Here is a 16,149-nt window from a genome sequence, read left to right on the forward strand (position 1 = left end):
CTTCTATCCACACTTTCTTTCTACTTTCCCCGCAATTATACTACTACCCTGTATGATGCTAAGTCCTATTAAATCCATACTGTTGCTCTTAGCTTGCTTTCAGATGTCTAACAATGGACTCCGTCTTTATTGGTAAAATGCACGCGAACGGGTGATTTCCAAGCCTGATCCTTCAACAAACGCCAAGGCACTTGGCTTTAGTACCATTACCGTCACTTGGTCGTTTTCAAATTCCACAGTCGCAATGCGAGCAATGAACGAAGCGAGGGCCTCGACACTGCCAAACGATGTGGTCTCGACACGCTATGAGAAGGAAAAAAGTATTAACTTTGGACAAACAAGGAAAGGAAGAAATGGTAGAGTAATAACGTATTCAACTTACCTCAGCAATCTCCAATACCATAGCTTGATAGATTTCCGTGAATCTGTATCCCCATTGTTGTAGTGCAGGGCCGCTGAACTTCAGAGAGATGTGGACTGCTTGCTTCTCAACTCTTTCCGGTGGGTTAATTCCCAAAACGCAGTAGCACCGGATGTTCTCTATTTTGAATTCCTCCTCGAGGACCACGAGACGTTTCTCGGTTCCGGAGACAGTGTTGCCCTTCAGAAGGCCCAATGCAGATTTGCTGCGATAATACAGACCTCCATCTGCACGCAGAACGACTTTAGGAAGGCGAAGTTCTACTTCGAATTCACCAAAGTCATCTTGAATTGCAGGGGACGAGTCATTCGCAAAGGGCAACTTTGAAAGAATGAGAAATAAGTCTTGACGTCGGAGAACAATGTTGGGCAAGGAAATTAGAAGGGCAAAATACGAACTGCTGTTTCTCCCAATAGCTTCATTCCAAATTTAGATATCAATCCTGCTGCCAGTCTGACATCTTGGCCGAGTTCTCCGCACAGGTGTTTGTGCAATTCTTCACCATCGGCTCTTACGACACCGCATCCTTGAGCGATTTCCAAGCTATTTTCTGCGACCAACCCGCTCAGCTCTGCGCTAATTCCCCGAAATAGCTTTCCATAGTCAATTGTCTTGGCGACGTCATCATTCACAGCTGAGGCAGCGGATGATGCATAGGTAAGCCGGAAAGATGCAGTGCATGGTTGTTGCTTTCCTGAGCGATGCCATGCTTCCGGGGCGACGGGCAGTGGAAGCTGTATGTTCCGAAGTTGAATGGTGTCTGCGATAGTAGGTCGAGACTTAATCAATAAGTTTTCACTGAGATTGGTCATTGTGCGTGAGTGAAGGAATATATGCTTATAAAGGGTTGAATTGAAGGTGACTGGACCAACAGCTTGAGAATTCCAGGGGAAACTGTTAAATTGTCACTCGGTGTGCTTCTGGGGACTTGAAGGGCCAAGGCGGGGTGGAAATTATTTACATCCACGGATCGCATTGAGAATCTGCCGGACTTTCTCTTTGTATCTCCTCGCCGCCTCCATTGCTTTTCACCGCTTTCACAATAAATCCCCACGTGAACTGCTTATCTGTGGAGTGTAGACTATGTGAGATATGGGAGATCGACTTCCAAGATTTTACTAGGTGATGATTTCCGCGGAATACAGGGAAATATTCTAAGTACATACACTCATAAATGCCATTTACATAAATGAATCATGAAACATAACCATTCGTCACAATCATCGCTAATTTATACATAAGATCAATGATCAAGACGGTAGATTCCAGATGAAATCCAAAGCCCCACCCTCGCACATGGGAAATTGACTGCCATTGGTCATACCAAAAGGTGCCATTGAAGGATCAAAAGGAAGCGAAAGCCAGTCATCCGTCATGTCGTTGAGGGATGGCATGAACCCGAGATCCGAGGACAGGTCCTGGGGAACTGGGGTATTTACTTGATTGGCACGGTCGCTCGCATCAGGCCAAGCAGGTGGGCCCATGGGAGATGGACGCGCAGCTCCTCGGGCGTTCTTAACCGCCTTGGAGGATGCCAGCAAGTTATGACGCAGGCGAGAAACGTGCATTTCCAGAAGAGTAGCGTAGCGAGTACTCAGGTGAACATCGTCCAAAGCATTGGACTTCAGTGCGGAAATGCTCTTTTCTAACACCTCCAATGAGTCTCGGAGAACCGCCTCACGAGTTCCTAGACTGAGCGCCTTCATGAGGAAAATCGAGGCGCTAGTGACACGCAGTACGATGCGTACCGGAGAGAATCGTAGTGCCCCAGCGTCTGCAAGATGTGTTACTTTTCGTAAAATCTGGCAGCAACCATCGATCACCTCTTGGATGTATTCGTAGTCAGTTTGCTCAATCGTCATTGGTCGCACGTCATCAAAGTGAGAGTCGGCATCAGTCAGAGCACGCTCTACCACGGCTTGCATACCGACCGAGTGAGTGTACACGCGGACAAAGTGATACTCGATAAAAAGATCATTGTAGAAAGATTTATCAAGAACGTCCGGTTGCAGATACTTATCTTTCCACTGGTTGAGTAAAGGCCGGAAATGGTCGAGGAGTCCAATATAACGGCCACTATGCAGCTGCTGGCGGGCAAATTTGGCAGATGGAAAAAACATATCGGTGACTGATTGCGCTAACTTGGTAAGCTCAATCCAGGAGTCCATGAATATCAGCCATGTACTACCGGGCTGACTTAGTCCTCTAGGCTTTCGCCCGCCAAGGACAGCATGGTTGAGGGACTGGGGAATCGGCGACATGCACCCAATACGCCATGCGAGTTGGTTTATGTAGACATAAAGCAAGCGCTGAACTCTTTGTCGCCGAAGAGCCATTTGCTCTCTCCATTGGGGATCCTCATCTGTAGAGTCATCATCCTCGGTTTCGAAGATACCCAGCTCATGCGCGAGAGAAAGGCCAGATCCAAGAAGCATCCACGACATCTGGTCAGATCTTCTTGAAGGTTCAATCATATCCTCCAGCCATCTACTTGCAGAGCCACTGTTTGGATCTGTAGATTCAGAGGGCGTGGGACCCATCGATATCAAGTCGTCGTCCCAACCGTCGGTTTCCGGCGGGAAGTGCAGTGAGCGAGGGTGCCACTCGGCCATTAACAAGAGAGCCTCCACGGTGCCAAGACTTCGAATCTTCGATTTTGTTGACTTTTCTTGCCCGAAAATCAGTCGCATTGTTAATTGTTGACAATGCTGCCAAAGCCGGTGATGAATGAAAAAGTTCCTGGATTCACCCCCGGCGCCTGGCAGAATATGGTATCGAGAAGAGATCATGAGAATGGTACAGCAAAGAACTGGCTCACGGGTAATGAGCAGGTAATGATTTTGATGGTTGGAATAAAAGTCTGTCAGGATGGGAGACAAACAGGACATGTTCTTATAAAATCTGGATTGTTGTCAGCACAGCTGTAGTAAGGTTACGAAAATTTCGGAATAAAAGAAACAATAGCGAGTACTCACAGATCGATAAATGTCACTGCTTCTCGAGCAGTGAACCAACCCATTCGCACAAATCGACAAGCTTCCCAAACCTGAAGAGTTTCTCGCGATACTTCGGCCAGATCTACCGGCCGCGCGTTTCGGGGAACAGGCTCGAAGGGCATGGGGGTTTCAAAATGGCGGGGAGTACTTTGCTCCTGGGTATTTGTTTTGCCATTCGATGAGTTGACTCCTCCAGAAGGACTGGGTTCATGATGAGCATTGTCCTCTTGACTTTGTGCCGTAGCTGCCTCGAACAAGATATTGAGGGCATCATTTCCGCTGGCAACGACTGTCCGCATCATGGAGCTCGCCAGGTTCGGATTGGACCGATGCCGGTGGTCATGGTGGTTATGAGGTGAAGGGCGATTGTTGGAGTTTATTGCCTTTGTGCCGGGTGATGCGCTGATATTGATAGGGGGACTATGGTCGTGTTGCAGGGATGCTGAATGTCCGTTGAGTGCCCAACCGGACTGAAAAGGGCTAGACCCGGGATACTGAGTCGGCGACTGGTTATTTTGAGAATATCTTCCGTTCGTTGTTTCTGGTGTCCTGTCGGATAGATAGTGTTCTGCGTGCGGGGAAATTTGGTCGTCGGTTTCATCGTTGGATCGAGCTTCACGAATCGCAACCAATTAGTTTGCAACCACGAGTTAAAAGGTCTGGCTCTTACGTACCACGTTTGCCGGACCTCTCCCAGGCACGTTTCTCGGGGAACACACACTCGCGCATCTCTCGGCGACAACGTGCGCAAGGTGGGCCGATCGGTAAGCCATCTGGACCCGCCCCCAAGTCGCACTTAGCCTTGCGTTGCCGGCAAGGTATGCATGCCTTGTAGGTCCGCTGATACGGCCGATCCGGCCGGGATGGCCTTGCATCCATAATCAACCGCGCCGGTCCGAGATCGGGGGACACAGAGTATTGAGAGATCGTGATCAGCAGTCAGGAAGGCCGTGAGAATGAGTCGGGTGTTTTGGGGGGGGGAAGCCACGGGGGCCAATGCCGGACCTCAATTAACCGACGATTTCCGCACATAAACATCCCGCTGATAAGCCGATAAGCCGATAAGATAAGGAGATAAAACAGAATGAGCGTGTTCCTTCTCTACTACTAGTACAGTGTATCTGTCCATTATCACTTCGCATTGGAGAATCTTAGTATTGATCAGTCATACTGCACAGTCATACTGCACGTGGATGGATACTTGAAAAGGAAGCTTCAACCAGTCTACGAAACCTATTTCTTTCAAGTACCTCCATTTCTGGACTCTATTTTCAATGTTTCGAATTTGGCAAGATAAAAAGTGGAATTTTGGTACGAAATCTCAAAACACTAGAGGATATTAGGTATATCAAATCCAACCTTGGAACAGAAACGCAAAATTAACAGAAAATAACAACTCAAGATATCAAAACATGTGCTCCCAAAATAACTGGTAATTAACTTATTTACCTCCCAATCCCAAGGCATCCGTGAGACCACCAAGTCCCAAACCATTGATCAGCTTATCCAAGCCTAATCCACCGAGGATGCCATTCAGGATTCCTCCCAAGCCAAGACCATCGAGCAGGCGACCAACCAATGTCAAAACCCCGCTCAAAAGGAGTCCAACAGCGGCGATGATCTGGAACAATGGCTCGGACAAGAGAGCCCAGAGAGGGCTGAGCTTCTTCTTGGCATGAGGCATGTCGGCAATTCGTCGCTTTCCGTTGTCAATCGTCTTGACGACGGTTTCGGTCAGAGTCTTAATTAGATCGGCCAGCTGGTTCTCTTCGGGGGTGGCATCACGCGAAGAAGCACGGGCCTTGGCAGTGGCAGCAATGCGGCCATCGGGGTCAAGGGCGCGGATAGCGCCATTGCACTCTTGGAGGATCTTGCCTCCCTGCTCTAGCAAGGGCTTGACATCCTTGACCAACTTCTCCTCATCAAGTTCATCCTTGGGAGTACGGTCGGCCTTTTCAACTTTCTGTAGAAAAAATCATGTTAGCAGTGGACTTTGTTGGATGTTGAATGTGGTGACTTACCTCAGTGATCATGTCGCAAATAGGCTTGACCTGATCCAAGGTCTGTCGAAGAATATGGATCATCTTCTCGGCCAGCTGGCGGTCATGCTCAGCCTTGGCTTGAGCCTCTAGCTCCTCGGGTGATGGGCCCTCCTCCTCAACTTCGGGTTCTTCCTCAACTTCGGGCTCGGGTTCAGGGATGTGCTCTAGAAGAGTACACTCGCCAATCTTGTTGCCTTCGTTGTCAACAACGTAGCCGTTGTCGTCAATCGACTTGCCCACAAGGGTAGCCAGGTTACCAGAAGTGAGCTTGCCAATGAGGTTTCCATCGGCATCGCGAACTTCACCCTCCTTGTTGACCTTGCGGCCAGACATAGGGTTGATGTCGCGGGCTTTCTCCTCGGGTTCCCAGCGCTCGGCTTTACCGATGGTGTTGCCATTCTTGTCCACAACATCACCATCCTCATCAACCTTGCGACCAAGGAGGCGCTTAGCATCGCCTTCAATGAGACGTCCGATGATACGGCCAGCATCGACGACAACGCCGTCCTTGCCAACTTCAGCATTGTCAAATCCGAAGAATGGACCCTCGGCCTTGTGTTGCTCAGCGCCCGGGATCAACTCAGCGCGTCCGATGATTTTACCATCGTCACCCCAAATCTGACCCTTGCCGTCCACCTTGCGACCTGCAAGACGCTTGTCACCTTCGACAATGCGGCCGACAACAGCGCCAGTGGCAGGATCAACGACATTGCCCATCTTGTTGACAACCTTGCCCTCGAGCAACGAGAGATCTTCCTCAACAGGGACCTCCTCCTCTTCCTCGGGGACTTCGTAAGGCTCAGCACGACCCTTGACATTTCCATACTTGTCAGTGATCTCGCCATCCTCGTCAACAGCGCGGCCGCGAAGTCTCTTCGCATCGCCTTCGATGAGTTTTCCGACAATCGATCCTTCCTCGTCCTCAACGAAGCCATCCTTTGTGACGACTAGGCTTTCTAGGCCGGCGAAAGGACCTTCAGGCTTGTTCTCCAACTCCTCCTCGGGGATGAGTTCGACACGACCGACGACCTTCTTGCCGTCGAAGATCTCACCATCCTCAATCTTCTTGCCAGCAAGTTCCTTAGGGTTACCCTCCACAACGCGAGCAATGGGGAATCCCTCGGGTCCAATGACCCATCCGGCCTTGTTACATCGCAATCCGTTGAGCACAGAGAGATCAGGGGCAGCTTCCTCCTCTTCGGCCTCGGGCTCAGGCTCCTCCCAGCGCTCGGCGCGACCGATGACAGAGCCGTGGCGATCGAGCACTTCACCATCCTCGTCAACGCCGCGACCGAGAAGCTTCTTGGCATCGCCTTCAACCAGCTTTCCGACGCGAGTCTGGTTCTCGTCCTCGACGAAACCTTCTTGGCCAACGACAAGACCTTCCAGTCCGGCAAATGGACCTTCCTCGTCTTTGTCGTCTTCGATGGGGAGTGCCTTGACCTTTCCAATCACGTTTCCTCGGTTGTCCCAGAATTGGCCTTCCTGGTCAAGGGTGGCGCCAAGACGAGAAAGCTTCTTCGGGTCGCCTTCGATGACTTCACCGACGGGTTTTCCAGTAGCTTCGTCAATGACGAATCCGCGCTTGTTGCACTTGAGGCCTTCCAGGGTGTCGAGATCAGGAATCCGCTGAGTTGCGTCTTCAATTGCATCCTCTGCAGCCTCATGAACATTCGAGGCAATGTCTTCCAATTCCTCTTCGGGGACATCGACATCCACCTCAGCGTTGTCCTTCGCACCATCGACGGCATCTTCGGCATCGTCAGGGACACCTTCCACAGCGTCTTCGGCGGTATCCTTGGCGTCCTCGACATCGGGAACAGCATCCTCGGCATCTTCAGGGACACCGTCGACGGCATCTTCGGCGTCTTCAGGGAGGTCGTCAAGAGCATCTTCGGCCTCTTCGGGAACTCCTTCGACAGCATCTTCGGCATCTTCGGGAAGGTCATCAAGAGTGTCTTCGGCATCGTCAGCAACGCCATCCACGGCATCCGTGGCGTCGTCGACAGGGAGGCCATCATGGGCGTCCTCAAACTCTTCATCAACTTCGCCCTTGACACCGTCGACCTCATCATGAGCATCGCCGACAGCCTCTTCGATGGCCTTTTGTTGCTCCTCGATAGGAAGAAGCTCCACACGGCCGATGGCATCGCCTTCGTCATCCACGATCTCACCAGAGTCATTGAGAGTGTATCCAATGAGATCCTCAGGGTCACCTTCGACAATTCGTCCCAAGACCTGACCAGCAGCATTCTTGATCACACCGCCATCGGAAACAGGTAGACCCTCCAACTCTGCGAGGTCGGTGACAGCGTCCTGGATATCACCAAGCTTGGACTGAGCATCGTCTTGGACTTCATCAAGCTTAGACTGAGCATCGTCGGGGATATCTTGAGCTTGCTGGACAGCATCATGGAGAACATCCACGCGACCAATCAAGTCACCCTCCTCATCGACGATCTCACCGTCATCACCAACGGTTTGACCGACCAAATCCTCCGGGTCACCTTCCACCACCTCACCCAATGGGTTACCATCCTGACCTAGGATCTTTCCGCCATCGGCGACGAAAAGACCCTTCAAAGCAGATAGGTCAAGAGGAATAGCACTTGTGGCAGTCTGGATTCCGTTTTGAGCAGTGTCCTTTGCCTTTCCAGCAGTGTCCTTTGCCTTTCCAGCAAGACCCTTGGCCTTTCCGGTCAATCCAGATGTGACTCCGCCTAGGGATCCCGAAGCCTGGGAAGCAACATCATCTGGTGGAGAGATAGGGCGACGCTGTTCAGATGAAGGGACCTTCTTCTTCGACTTGGGAGAGGGGGTCTCGGGGATAGATTGTTCGTCGTCTTGGATGGGTTTGGGCGATTTGGGAGTGAGCTTGCGGGCGGGTGTCTTCTTCACGGGCTTGGGAGATTCAGCGACACTGGAACTGGGTTTGGAGGCGGCACTCGAGCCTGAGGCCTTGCGGAGTTTGGAGGGGGTTCCGGCTTTCGAACCGAGCTTGGGGGGTGCTTTGCTCACTGCAGGGGACGACATTTTGATTGTGGGTGTAGCAACAGATCAAAATAGTAGGTATACGAAATAAAATGGGCGTTTCGAATATATCAATAGATCAAAGCTTGAGGCGTAACAATCTGGACAGAGTGACGTCGTAAAGTTCGTATAGTATCGACAGGGTATGTAGGAGTGTCGTAGTATGTATCAGGTGTAATGTACAGTATGTAGTAGTATAGACCGAGGTAACTGGACGTTCGGACTGATGTAGGGATTAAAAGAGTAGAAATAAGAACGATTCAGTAAACTTTTTTTGTTCAAAAGTAACTTGGAGATTGAAATGTTTAGTGGAATATTATAAACTGATCGTGAATGCAGGCAATCTATATACCTTCAAGAGGTTGCGACATCATCCCAGGTACAAGGAAGAGCCTACTACGTCATGGGTATTGATATCATCGCAGGGCTTTTTTCATGCTTCTCCAATCCCTGTCAAGCGATCGATCCAAACTTTCTGCACGGTGCACGGTGCGTAGCGGGTAGGGAGCCACAGAGCGTTGATACTGATTTCCATCATCATAGTGGGTCTGGCAGGTTGGAGAATAGTGGATGGAAACGTGCCTCAAGAAGAGACGATCCCTGTATCTGGTCACGCCGTGTACCAATCAGAGCTTGTGGATCCTGGAACTCATTGGCCTGTGGAGTACAGTCTAACATGACGCGGACCACTGTGGCTTCAATCTGGGGTCAGGTAGTGTAAATGATGAGTTTGTGTGGGGGGGTCAACGACAGTTGAGTTCAATCGGATTCCACTATTGATTGTGATCCGTATGACAATAGTGTCAGTGCATTACAGTAGTATTCACATCAATAAAGCATTTACCTGAGAGATATTTTCCATTTCAACGGTTTTTCTCCCTTTCCCCCAATGACGAGTCTTCACAGGTGAAAAGCAAGCTTCCAAGGTTAAAATCGACGTACCTGTAGAAATGAAACGGGGATACGAAAGGGGAAATCTCCATATTGGGTATAACCCGGTTTATTGGCAGGTCACAATCCATGGGAGCATTGGAAACAAATTGGCCACCCTATATGGATAAAACAGCAGTGGACGAATGAGAGTCCTGGAGGCCGCGCTGAGCCAAAATAGATTGCAGGGTAATTTGCCCCCAAGCTGTCAGGACCTGGTCTGTGCCTGTCATGTGTGGCTGAAGGCTTCCAGACTTGTGCTGTGGTTGGTTCGTCATCAGCCTCGTATGTACTGCAGCACGTTTTTTTTTCTCCGAGGCGATAAGCGTGGTCATCATTACATCAAGCGCCTGCCAAATCCGACGTTGTACAGCTTGAGTGCAACCGGAAGTTTGCCTGTAAATATGTAGATTGTATACTACAGTATGTGTACATGTACGAGTTGATATCAGAAAATTGAAACGAATTTTCACAAATTGACTCTCCGGATGTAGGACAAGATCTATTTAGTATCTAGTAATGGCAGATGATAGTTCAATCGACTTTCTGTGTAGCTTAGAGAAATCGGGGAGTATTTTCTTTGATGTTTTCTTTATCACAGAATAAGCATTGTATGCAGAAGAGGAGGTTATAGTATAGAAACCTGGAAGTAGAAGACCAAAGATGGATCAACGCCACATGGGAAGTTGAGAAGGTGAGAGGTGAGAGCAGGGGTCTCGGCCGGATGAGATCATGAATTCATGATCGATCGGGCGATTCATCATTTTAATCTATTTAGAGTGGAGCCTTCAGCCACTCAAGTCATTCCCCGCGACAACTGATATCATCGGGTCAAATTCAAGGCAGAAAGAGGTCTGACGAGGTCACAGTCTTTTTGCGACATTTGAAACAATGTATCAAGAATAAAGGTCAGTAAGTCTCTTTCCAAAGGGCATCTGGAGTCCATGTTTTATAGTCACCATGGCGGATCCGTGCCCTTTCTGACGCGTGGAAAGTGGATAGAGGGTAAAATCCCCGCTCAAATCAAAGTTTTAGGCCTAATTTTTAGTCATGTTCTCAACGGCGCGGAAAGCAAGTTTTGGGTACTTCATGTACAATAATAGACAGTATTCCAAGATTGTCAGTCTCTTGTCTCTTGGCCATGTGGGCTCTAGCAATGTGGATTTTACTCCCAAATCCACTTGGAGACCAACTTGGAGTCTAGACCTGTAAAAAGTGGGCCACGACTTGGAATTTGACCCATGCAGTTGAAGACTAACTGGCGAATTTATCCCTGTATAACCAGGTAACCAGAATCAGATTCACTTGTGCTCGCCTTCAAATGTTTCTGGCTTACATCATCACTGTCACGTGTTTTGTCGCTATATTAGGTATCAACAACATGCAAACATCTGTAAATAGTACTAGTAGTAAGTGGGTGCAACCAGTTGACCTGGGAAAGAACTTCTAGAATACTACTAGTATTTAACATGGCGTTCATATTTATAGAGGCTGTGCGCAATTTAAAGTTGAGCAAATTTTCAACCTAGGAAGTGTTCTAGAATTCCACTGGTATTTCAATTTCAGCCTGGCATTCGGATTTATAGAGGCTGTGCGCGATTTAGAGTTGAGCAAATTTTCAACCTGGGAAGTGCCAAAAGAAGGTATGTATACTTCTAGACAGAATCTAGAAAACTTCTAGAATAATACTACCAGCTTTCACCCAAACAAAATCAATCCTTCCAAGGTTCGAATCTATGAGAATAGTAGATATATGTAATCCCTCGGCCAGTGGGCCACTTGCCGGGGCATGGTACCTGTGCAAGTTGCCTGTGCGCAAACTTCAAATGTTTGGAATGATGATGGATCAATCTCATTTGAAGATTTAGTTCATGAATGTTACTGACTAGATACCACATCGCAAAAGGCCGTTGGAGCTCACATGTGCAGGGTCAACTAGAGCCCAATTCGGAAAAATCACAGCCTCAAGTGGAAAGAGGCATAGTGCATGCATGGCTGGCACCGAGATTTTAGATGTCGAGTTGTAGACACCAATTCGAAGTACATATTATAGACCTCACCGTGCACATGTGGCCAGTGCACTCATCTTTGGGTGCTGGAGATGACATGCATATTCCGAGATAAGTAGTATATCGGGCAATTCTCTATTTAGGTAGAATAATTAGAAACTACTACTAGTAGGTATATCAAGGGTTACATTTTGACTCGACTAGCGTGGATCATCTCAATAACAAATCCCACCATACTTGGTACTAAGGTACTAACGTCCCGGTGCGTATACCGCATTGGGTTAGGCAAGGGGTTAGGGATCTGACGCTGTCAGCATGAATCACTGGGGATATTTCTTTTTCCCCATTGTTATTGCCGCCTCATGAAGCGATCGGTTGTAACTAAAAATGGCAAGAGCAGATGGCAATGCCTAGAATCTAGAAAGATGCCGAGGCGTGGCGCACGTCAATGCTTGCCAAGCCCGGGCCACGCGACCCGGGAAAGAGAAAGATCCAGTGAGCTTCGAGAATAAAATGCCATTGATTATTGAAAGACCAGAGCGGAGGGGAAAAGCCGGAAATTTTGTTACTTGAAAAAGTACTCTTGACTCCTGAATCCTGATGAATCGCTCATTTCATGCTTGACTGCAGGGCGAAAGTTGCAGATAAATCACCTGTATCTATTCATGCAGCCCTGGTCAGCATCGAATGTAGATTGGAGGAAGAATGTACAGTAGATCAACAAGATCAGCAAGATCAACAATGTGTCCACACAAAGAACGCTTGGACCATCTTGCGTTTGCCCCGATTGGGAAAACGCATGGCTCAGCACACAAACCTGTTGGCTGAGTAAGCCACTTAATGCGGATAGACTCGACCAATCAAATGAAGAGTGGATCCCCCCATTTCCAGACCTAATCGCAATTCGGCAGTCAAAGAATCATTGCTTTGTTGGCTTTCAGCCTTGGCTATTTGAGTCTCATTTTAAGTGGAGAGAGAGAGGTGGAATCAGAAGCGAGAGCTACAAGCTACGGAAAATATTACGATATGTTAATTGTTCAACAGTTACTCCGTTGTCCCCAAATGGAGTATGTTGATCCCCCCCCGAGTCATTTCGCCTTATACTCTATCGGATTGCACTTGCAGATCGAATAGCCAATAATTCCCAGGTGGAGTTCGGCCTGATTATGTCATTCTTGATGAAGCTGCATTTTCCAAATTAGGATTCTGTCTCTGGTTACATTTTGAGGTTTTTTTTTTTAGGGGGTTTTGCTTTGTTTTTCTGCAAGGCGAGCTGTTCCCTCCGCATTTTGCATTTTGGAAGGATAGAAGTCATCTTAAAGGGACAAAGAACAGGGATCAATCTTTTTCACCTGATCAATCTTCATTATCGGCCCCACTCCCATCGTGGCCGTATAATCCTGGTCTATTTCATTTCTGCTTTTTTTTTTTTTTTTTTTGCGTGTCATCACTTATATAGACAGCGGTGCGGTCCATCAAAACCTTCCAATCCGAGCGAGCACTTGAGAAAGAAGAGAGAAAAAAAAAAAACGAAGAAACGATCGAGCCCCCACAATCCGGATTCCAGGAAATGCCGTCAAGTAAACGACTTCGACAGCGGATTGTGCAAAGCAAATGCCAAGTAGGTGATTGTGCTTTTTCCCACACCAATCCGTGTGATCCGTGGTGCCCATAGCTCCTGCATAATGACCCCTCGCAGACATTTGAGAACCGCCTTATTCTAACGATTACCCGCATGTAGTTCTCCGAGACAAATTGTTCTCACTATAAAGATCGAATGGTGGCCAGCCACGCCTGTCGACCTCGCATGGCACGACTGGACACAAAAAATCGGGACTTAGCAGCATCAGCCGGCTCGTCGCCCACCTCGCCGACTATGACCACCACGATGTCTCATCCGGCTCAGACGACATCAACAAAGGTCTCTCAAAACACTCTGCCGTCAGATATGGAGGAGGCATCAGCAGGTTTGCAGGATTTCGAGCTAATGATGCACTGGTGTACAACAACCTACCGTTCAATGGCTCGAGATCGTGCCACAGAAACCCTCTGGCAGACGACTATCCCACGCTTGTCGCTACAGGTGCCTTCACTTCGACATGGAATATTAGCATTATCCGCACTGCAAGTTTCCGGGGAATGCACGGCCGCAGAACGCCGATGGCGATATCTTCTTGCCGCACGTGAGCATCAGAGTCAGGCTTTGATGAGTATCCAGCTCGACACAACACGACAGCTTACGGACGCAGAATGTGATGCCCATTACGCCCTATGCAGTATCATGACCGTTTTCTCCTTTGCATACTGTCTGACCGACGATGGCCTTGAAGAAGATGACGAGCAGCCTGATATACTGGACGAGTTCCTGGAGGTATTCCAACTCACTCGGTGGCTTCGAAGTGCTATGATATTGTGTGTGGATCGCGTGAGTGATGGGCAGCTTCATTCGTTGGTTCAGTCTCAGTCAAGCCGGCCGCGAATGCCGAATATATCTCAGTTGGTAATCCAAGCTTTGCAACGACATAATGAGACCGAAGCTTTGCGAGACCCAACCCATGAGAAAGAAGTTTATGCACAAACGATTGACCACCTTGGTCTCTCCCTCGACCAACTGACGAGCGGGAGTGAGCCCAAAGACTTTGCTTTTTGCTGGACTTTTTATATACCCGTTCACTTTTCGGAGCTGGTACGCGAGCGGAGGGAATTCGCGCTAGTGATCCTTGCCCACTTCACCGTCATACTGCATCATCTGCGGGGGACATGGTGGATGGGAGACTGGGGTACCAGGATTCTGAAGGAGGTCGTGAATGAACTTGGATCCGAATGGCATGATCTACTAAGCTGGCCAGTAGATGCCATGGGGTGGTTCTTGCCACATGAGACGTAATTGGGGCTGACACTGCCGTCGAGCTACCGATGGAATTCCATGTTGCGACCGTGTGTTCCAGCATCCATTCTTTCTTGTCCGCCGGTGAAAACATTTATAAGTTCGAGTCGACTGATGGCGAGGATCAGTCACATTTTTGCATACGTACCTGTAACCTGATCAGTCAGATTGGGTACTATCAGGTATAACGAATCATGATCGCAATTTTTGATTAGGATAGAAACCTAATTTTCATAAGAGGATCTAGTATCCTTTGAACCATATGCCCGATACCCAGTAGGAATATGCACAAAAAGTCCCTGTTCAAAAAAACAAAACAAAACAAAACCAAATAATCCAAATTCCAGAACGCCGCGAAAATCCTTGGGGGACATGGTGATGACCCGCAGATAGGAGTTGGGTAAAGATAAGGGAGGGAAAAAGAAAGCAAAAATATTAATACCAAAAGATAAGAGATTCGCCCTAGCACAACCCCGCATTAAGTACTGCCCGCAGCACTTCTGACTGGTTTTTCTCTTCTTCCCTTCTCTCCCAGAGGCGAAAAGTGTCGAATGTCGCGTGTTGTGTGCAGTTTGTGTCCGGGTTGTGCTGAGAGCAGTATGGGCCCCTGAAGTACCGATCGGAAACGCCACTCGACCCCGGAGAATCTATCGCATCTATCGCAAGAGAAAGAACGAGCTAGGTCGATGATTCCTGCTGCCGCAGTTCCTGATTCCGCAACTCCTGTCGCTCGTGCTCGATCTCCTTGATGCGATCCTTGTCATTTGTGCGCACACGCATAAGCTCAGCCTCCTGCAAACGAGCTCGCTCCTCTTCTTCGGCGGTCGGGATATAGGCGTTCGCGACACCTCCTAGAGGGGGGGGGGGTAAATATATCAGATCAGCTCCCTGTTTCCCACTGTGGCTTGGCTTGGTGCTGAATTGTGGATCTGCATACCTCGACCAGTGTGGTGGGGAATCTTCTGGGCGCGCAAAGGCGGGGATTCCACGTCCTGGCTTTCACGAGCGATCTCTGGCCGTTCGGGATCGTTCTGTACCATGTTGCCTGAACCTCCGCGACCGGTAGTATAGACCTCTTGCTTGATTGTTGGAGTGACGAGATCTCGCGGGGTGGTGGCGGACTGCTGGCGGGAGATGTTGCCTAGCAAAAGTGGGAGAAAAAAGGTCAGGGCGCATTCCGGTGGATTCCAGGTGTTCAGCAGTACTTACCGGCGCCACCGCGACCATATGAGATATTTCGGCCAGACATGGCGATGTGATTATGGGGATAGCGATCGAGGGGAAGGAGCTTCGAAGGGAAAGTGGGGGAGACGGCAGAACAGACTCTGGCTCCGCCTCGTGACCTTTTGGTTTGGATTTGCGTTGGATATTTGAATAATTATTTGCAAGTTCAGGACGAAGGATCCCTATATCGCAAGGTGGTCCGGTTCAGTCAAGATAAGTACAATGTGAGTATGTTGTCTACCGCGGATGAGTGCGCATAGGGTCCACTGAAATCTTTTCCGCGCCAAGAGCCCCCGATGAGGTCATGGATCCAAGCGGATCGGGATCGATTGCCTTTGGGTTATATTTCGCTATCTACTTATCTTTATCTGAACAGCTGAAGAAGGCGAAAGACGAGAAAAAATTGGATACCTATGATGACATAAACAGATCAGTGATAAGGAGTGATGGTCAACCAACTGGCAGCAGGCTAACTAGGACGTCCAATCGGGTTTTCCTTCAGCAGTTGCCTTGTCATCGTTGGACTTCCTTGTCGCTACCATACACCAAAGCGGAAGATTTCCGTGAAGGAAATTCAGAGAGTCCGTGTCTGGTTGTCTGGAGCTTGAAT

At 48.9% G+C, this 16,149-nt stretch overlaps 5 protein-coding genes across 5 annotated transcripts; 1 reads left to right on the plus strand and 4 right to left on the minus strand.

Annotated features, from left to right (window-relative positions):
• Positions 1-126: 126 nt before the first annotated feature.
• On the minus strand, positions 127-1,233 carry N7466_008460 (dihydroneopterin aldolase; the record flags this gene model as incomplete). Its single annotated transcript, XM_057167849.1, has 3 exons — positions 127-303; positions 383-742; positions 820-1,233. The coding sequence occupies 3 exons, from the start codon at positions 1,231-1,233 to the stop codon at positions 127-129; spliced, it is 951 nt and encodes a 316-aa protein (XP_057018480.1).
• A 438-nt stretch (positions 1,234-1,671) lies between these two features.
• N7466_008461 (uncharacterized protein) lies at positions 1,672-4,296 on the minus strand (the record flags this gene model as incomplete). Its single annotated transcript, XM_057167850.1, has 3 exons — positions 1,672-3,322; positions 3,397-4,030; positions 4,092-4,296. The coding sequence occupies 3 exons, from the start codon at positions 4,294-4,296 to the stop codon at positions 1,672-1,674; spliced, it is 2,490 nt and encodes an 829-aa protein (XP_057018481.1).
• A 562-nt stretch (positions 4,297-4,858) lies between these two features.
• Positions 4,859-8,492, minus strand: N7466_008462 (LEA domain protein; the record flags this gene model as incomplete). The annotated part of the gene is made up of 2 exons (XM_057167851.1): positions 4,859-5,380; positions 5,439-8,492. 2 exons carry the CDS (start codon positions 8,490-8,492, stop codon positions 4,859-4,861), a joined length of 3,576 nt encoding a protein of 1,191 aa, XP_057018482.1.
• Positions 8,493-13,205: 4,713 nt separating this feature from the next.
• On the plus strand, positions 13,206-14,315 carry N7466_008463 (uncharacterized protein; the record flags this gene model as incomplete). The annotated part of the gene is made up of 1 exon (XM_057167852.1): positions 13,206-14,315. The coding sequence occupies one exon, from the start codon at positions 13,206-13,208 to the stop codon at positions 14,313-14,315; it is 1,110 nt and encodes a 369-aa protein (XP_057018483.1).
• Positions 14,316-14,993: 678 nt separating this feature from the next.
• On the minus strand, positions 14,994-15,564 carry N7466_008464 (DUF3602 domain-containing protein; the record flags this gene model as incomplete). The annotated part of the gene is made up of 3 exons (XM_057167853.1): positions 14,994-15,166; positions 15,253-15,456; positions 15,525-15,564. 3 exons carry the CDS (start codon positions 15,562-15,564, stop codon positions 14,994-14,996), a joined length of 417 nt encoding a protein of 138 aa, XP_057018484.1.
• Positions 15,565-16,149: the final 585 nt, after the last annotated feature.

Source organism: Penicillium verhagenii, assembly GCF_028828195.1.
Source record: "Penicillium verhagenii strain IBT 33310 chromosome Unknown utg000008l_segment0_segment0, whole genome shotgun sequence".
NCBI lineage: Eukaryota > Fungi > Ascomycota > Eurotiomycetes > Eurotiales > Aspergillaceae > Penicillium > Penicillium verhagenii.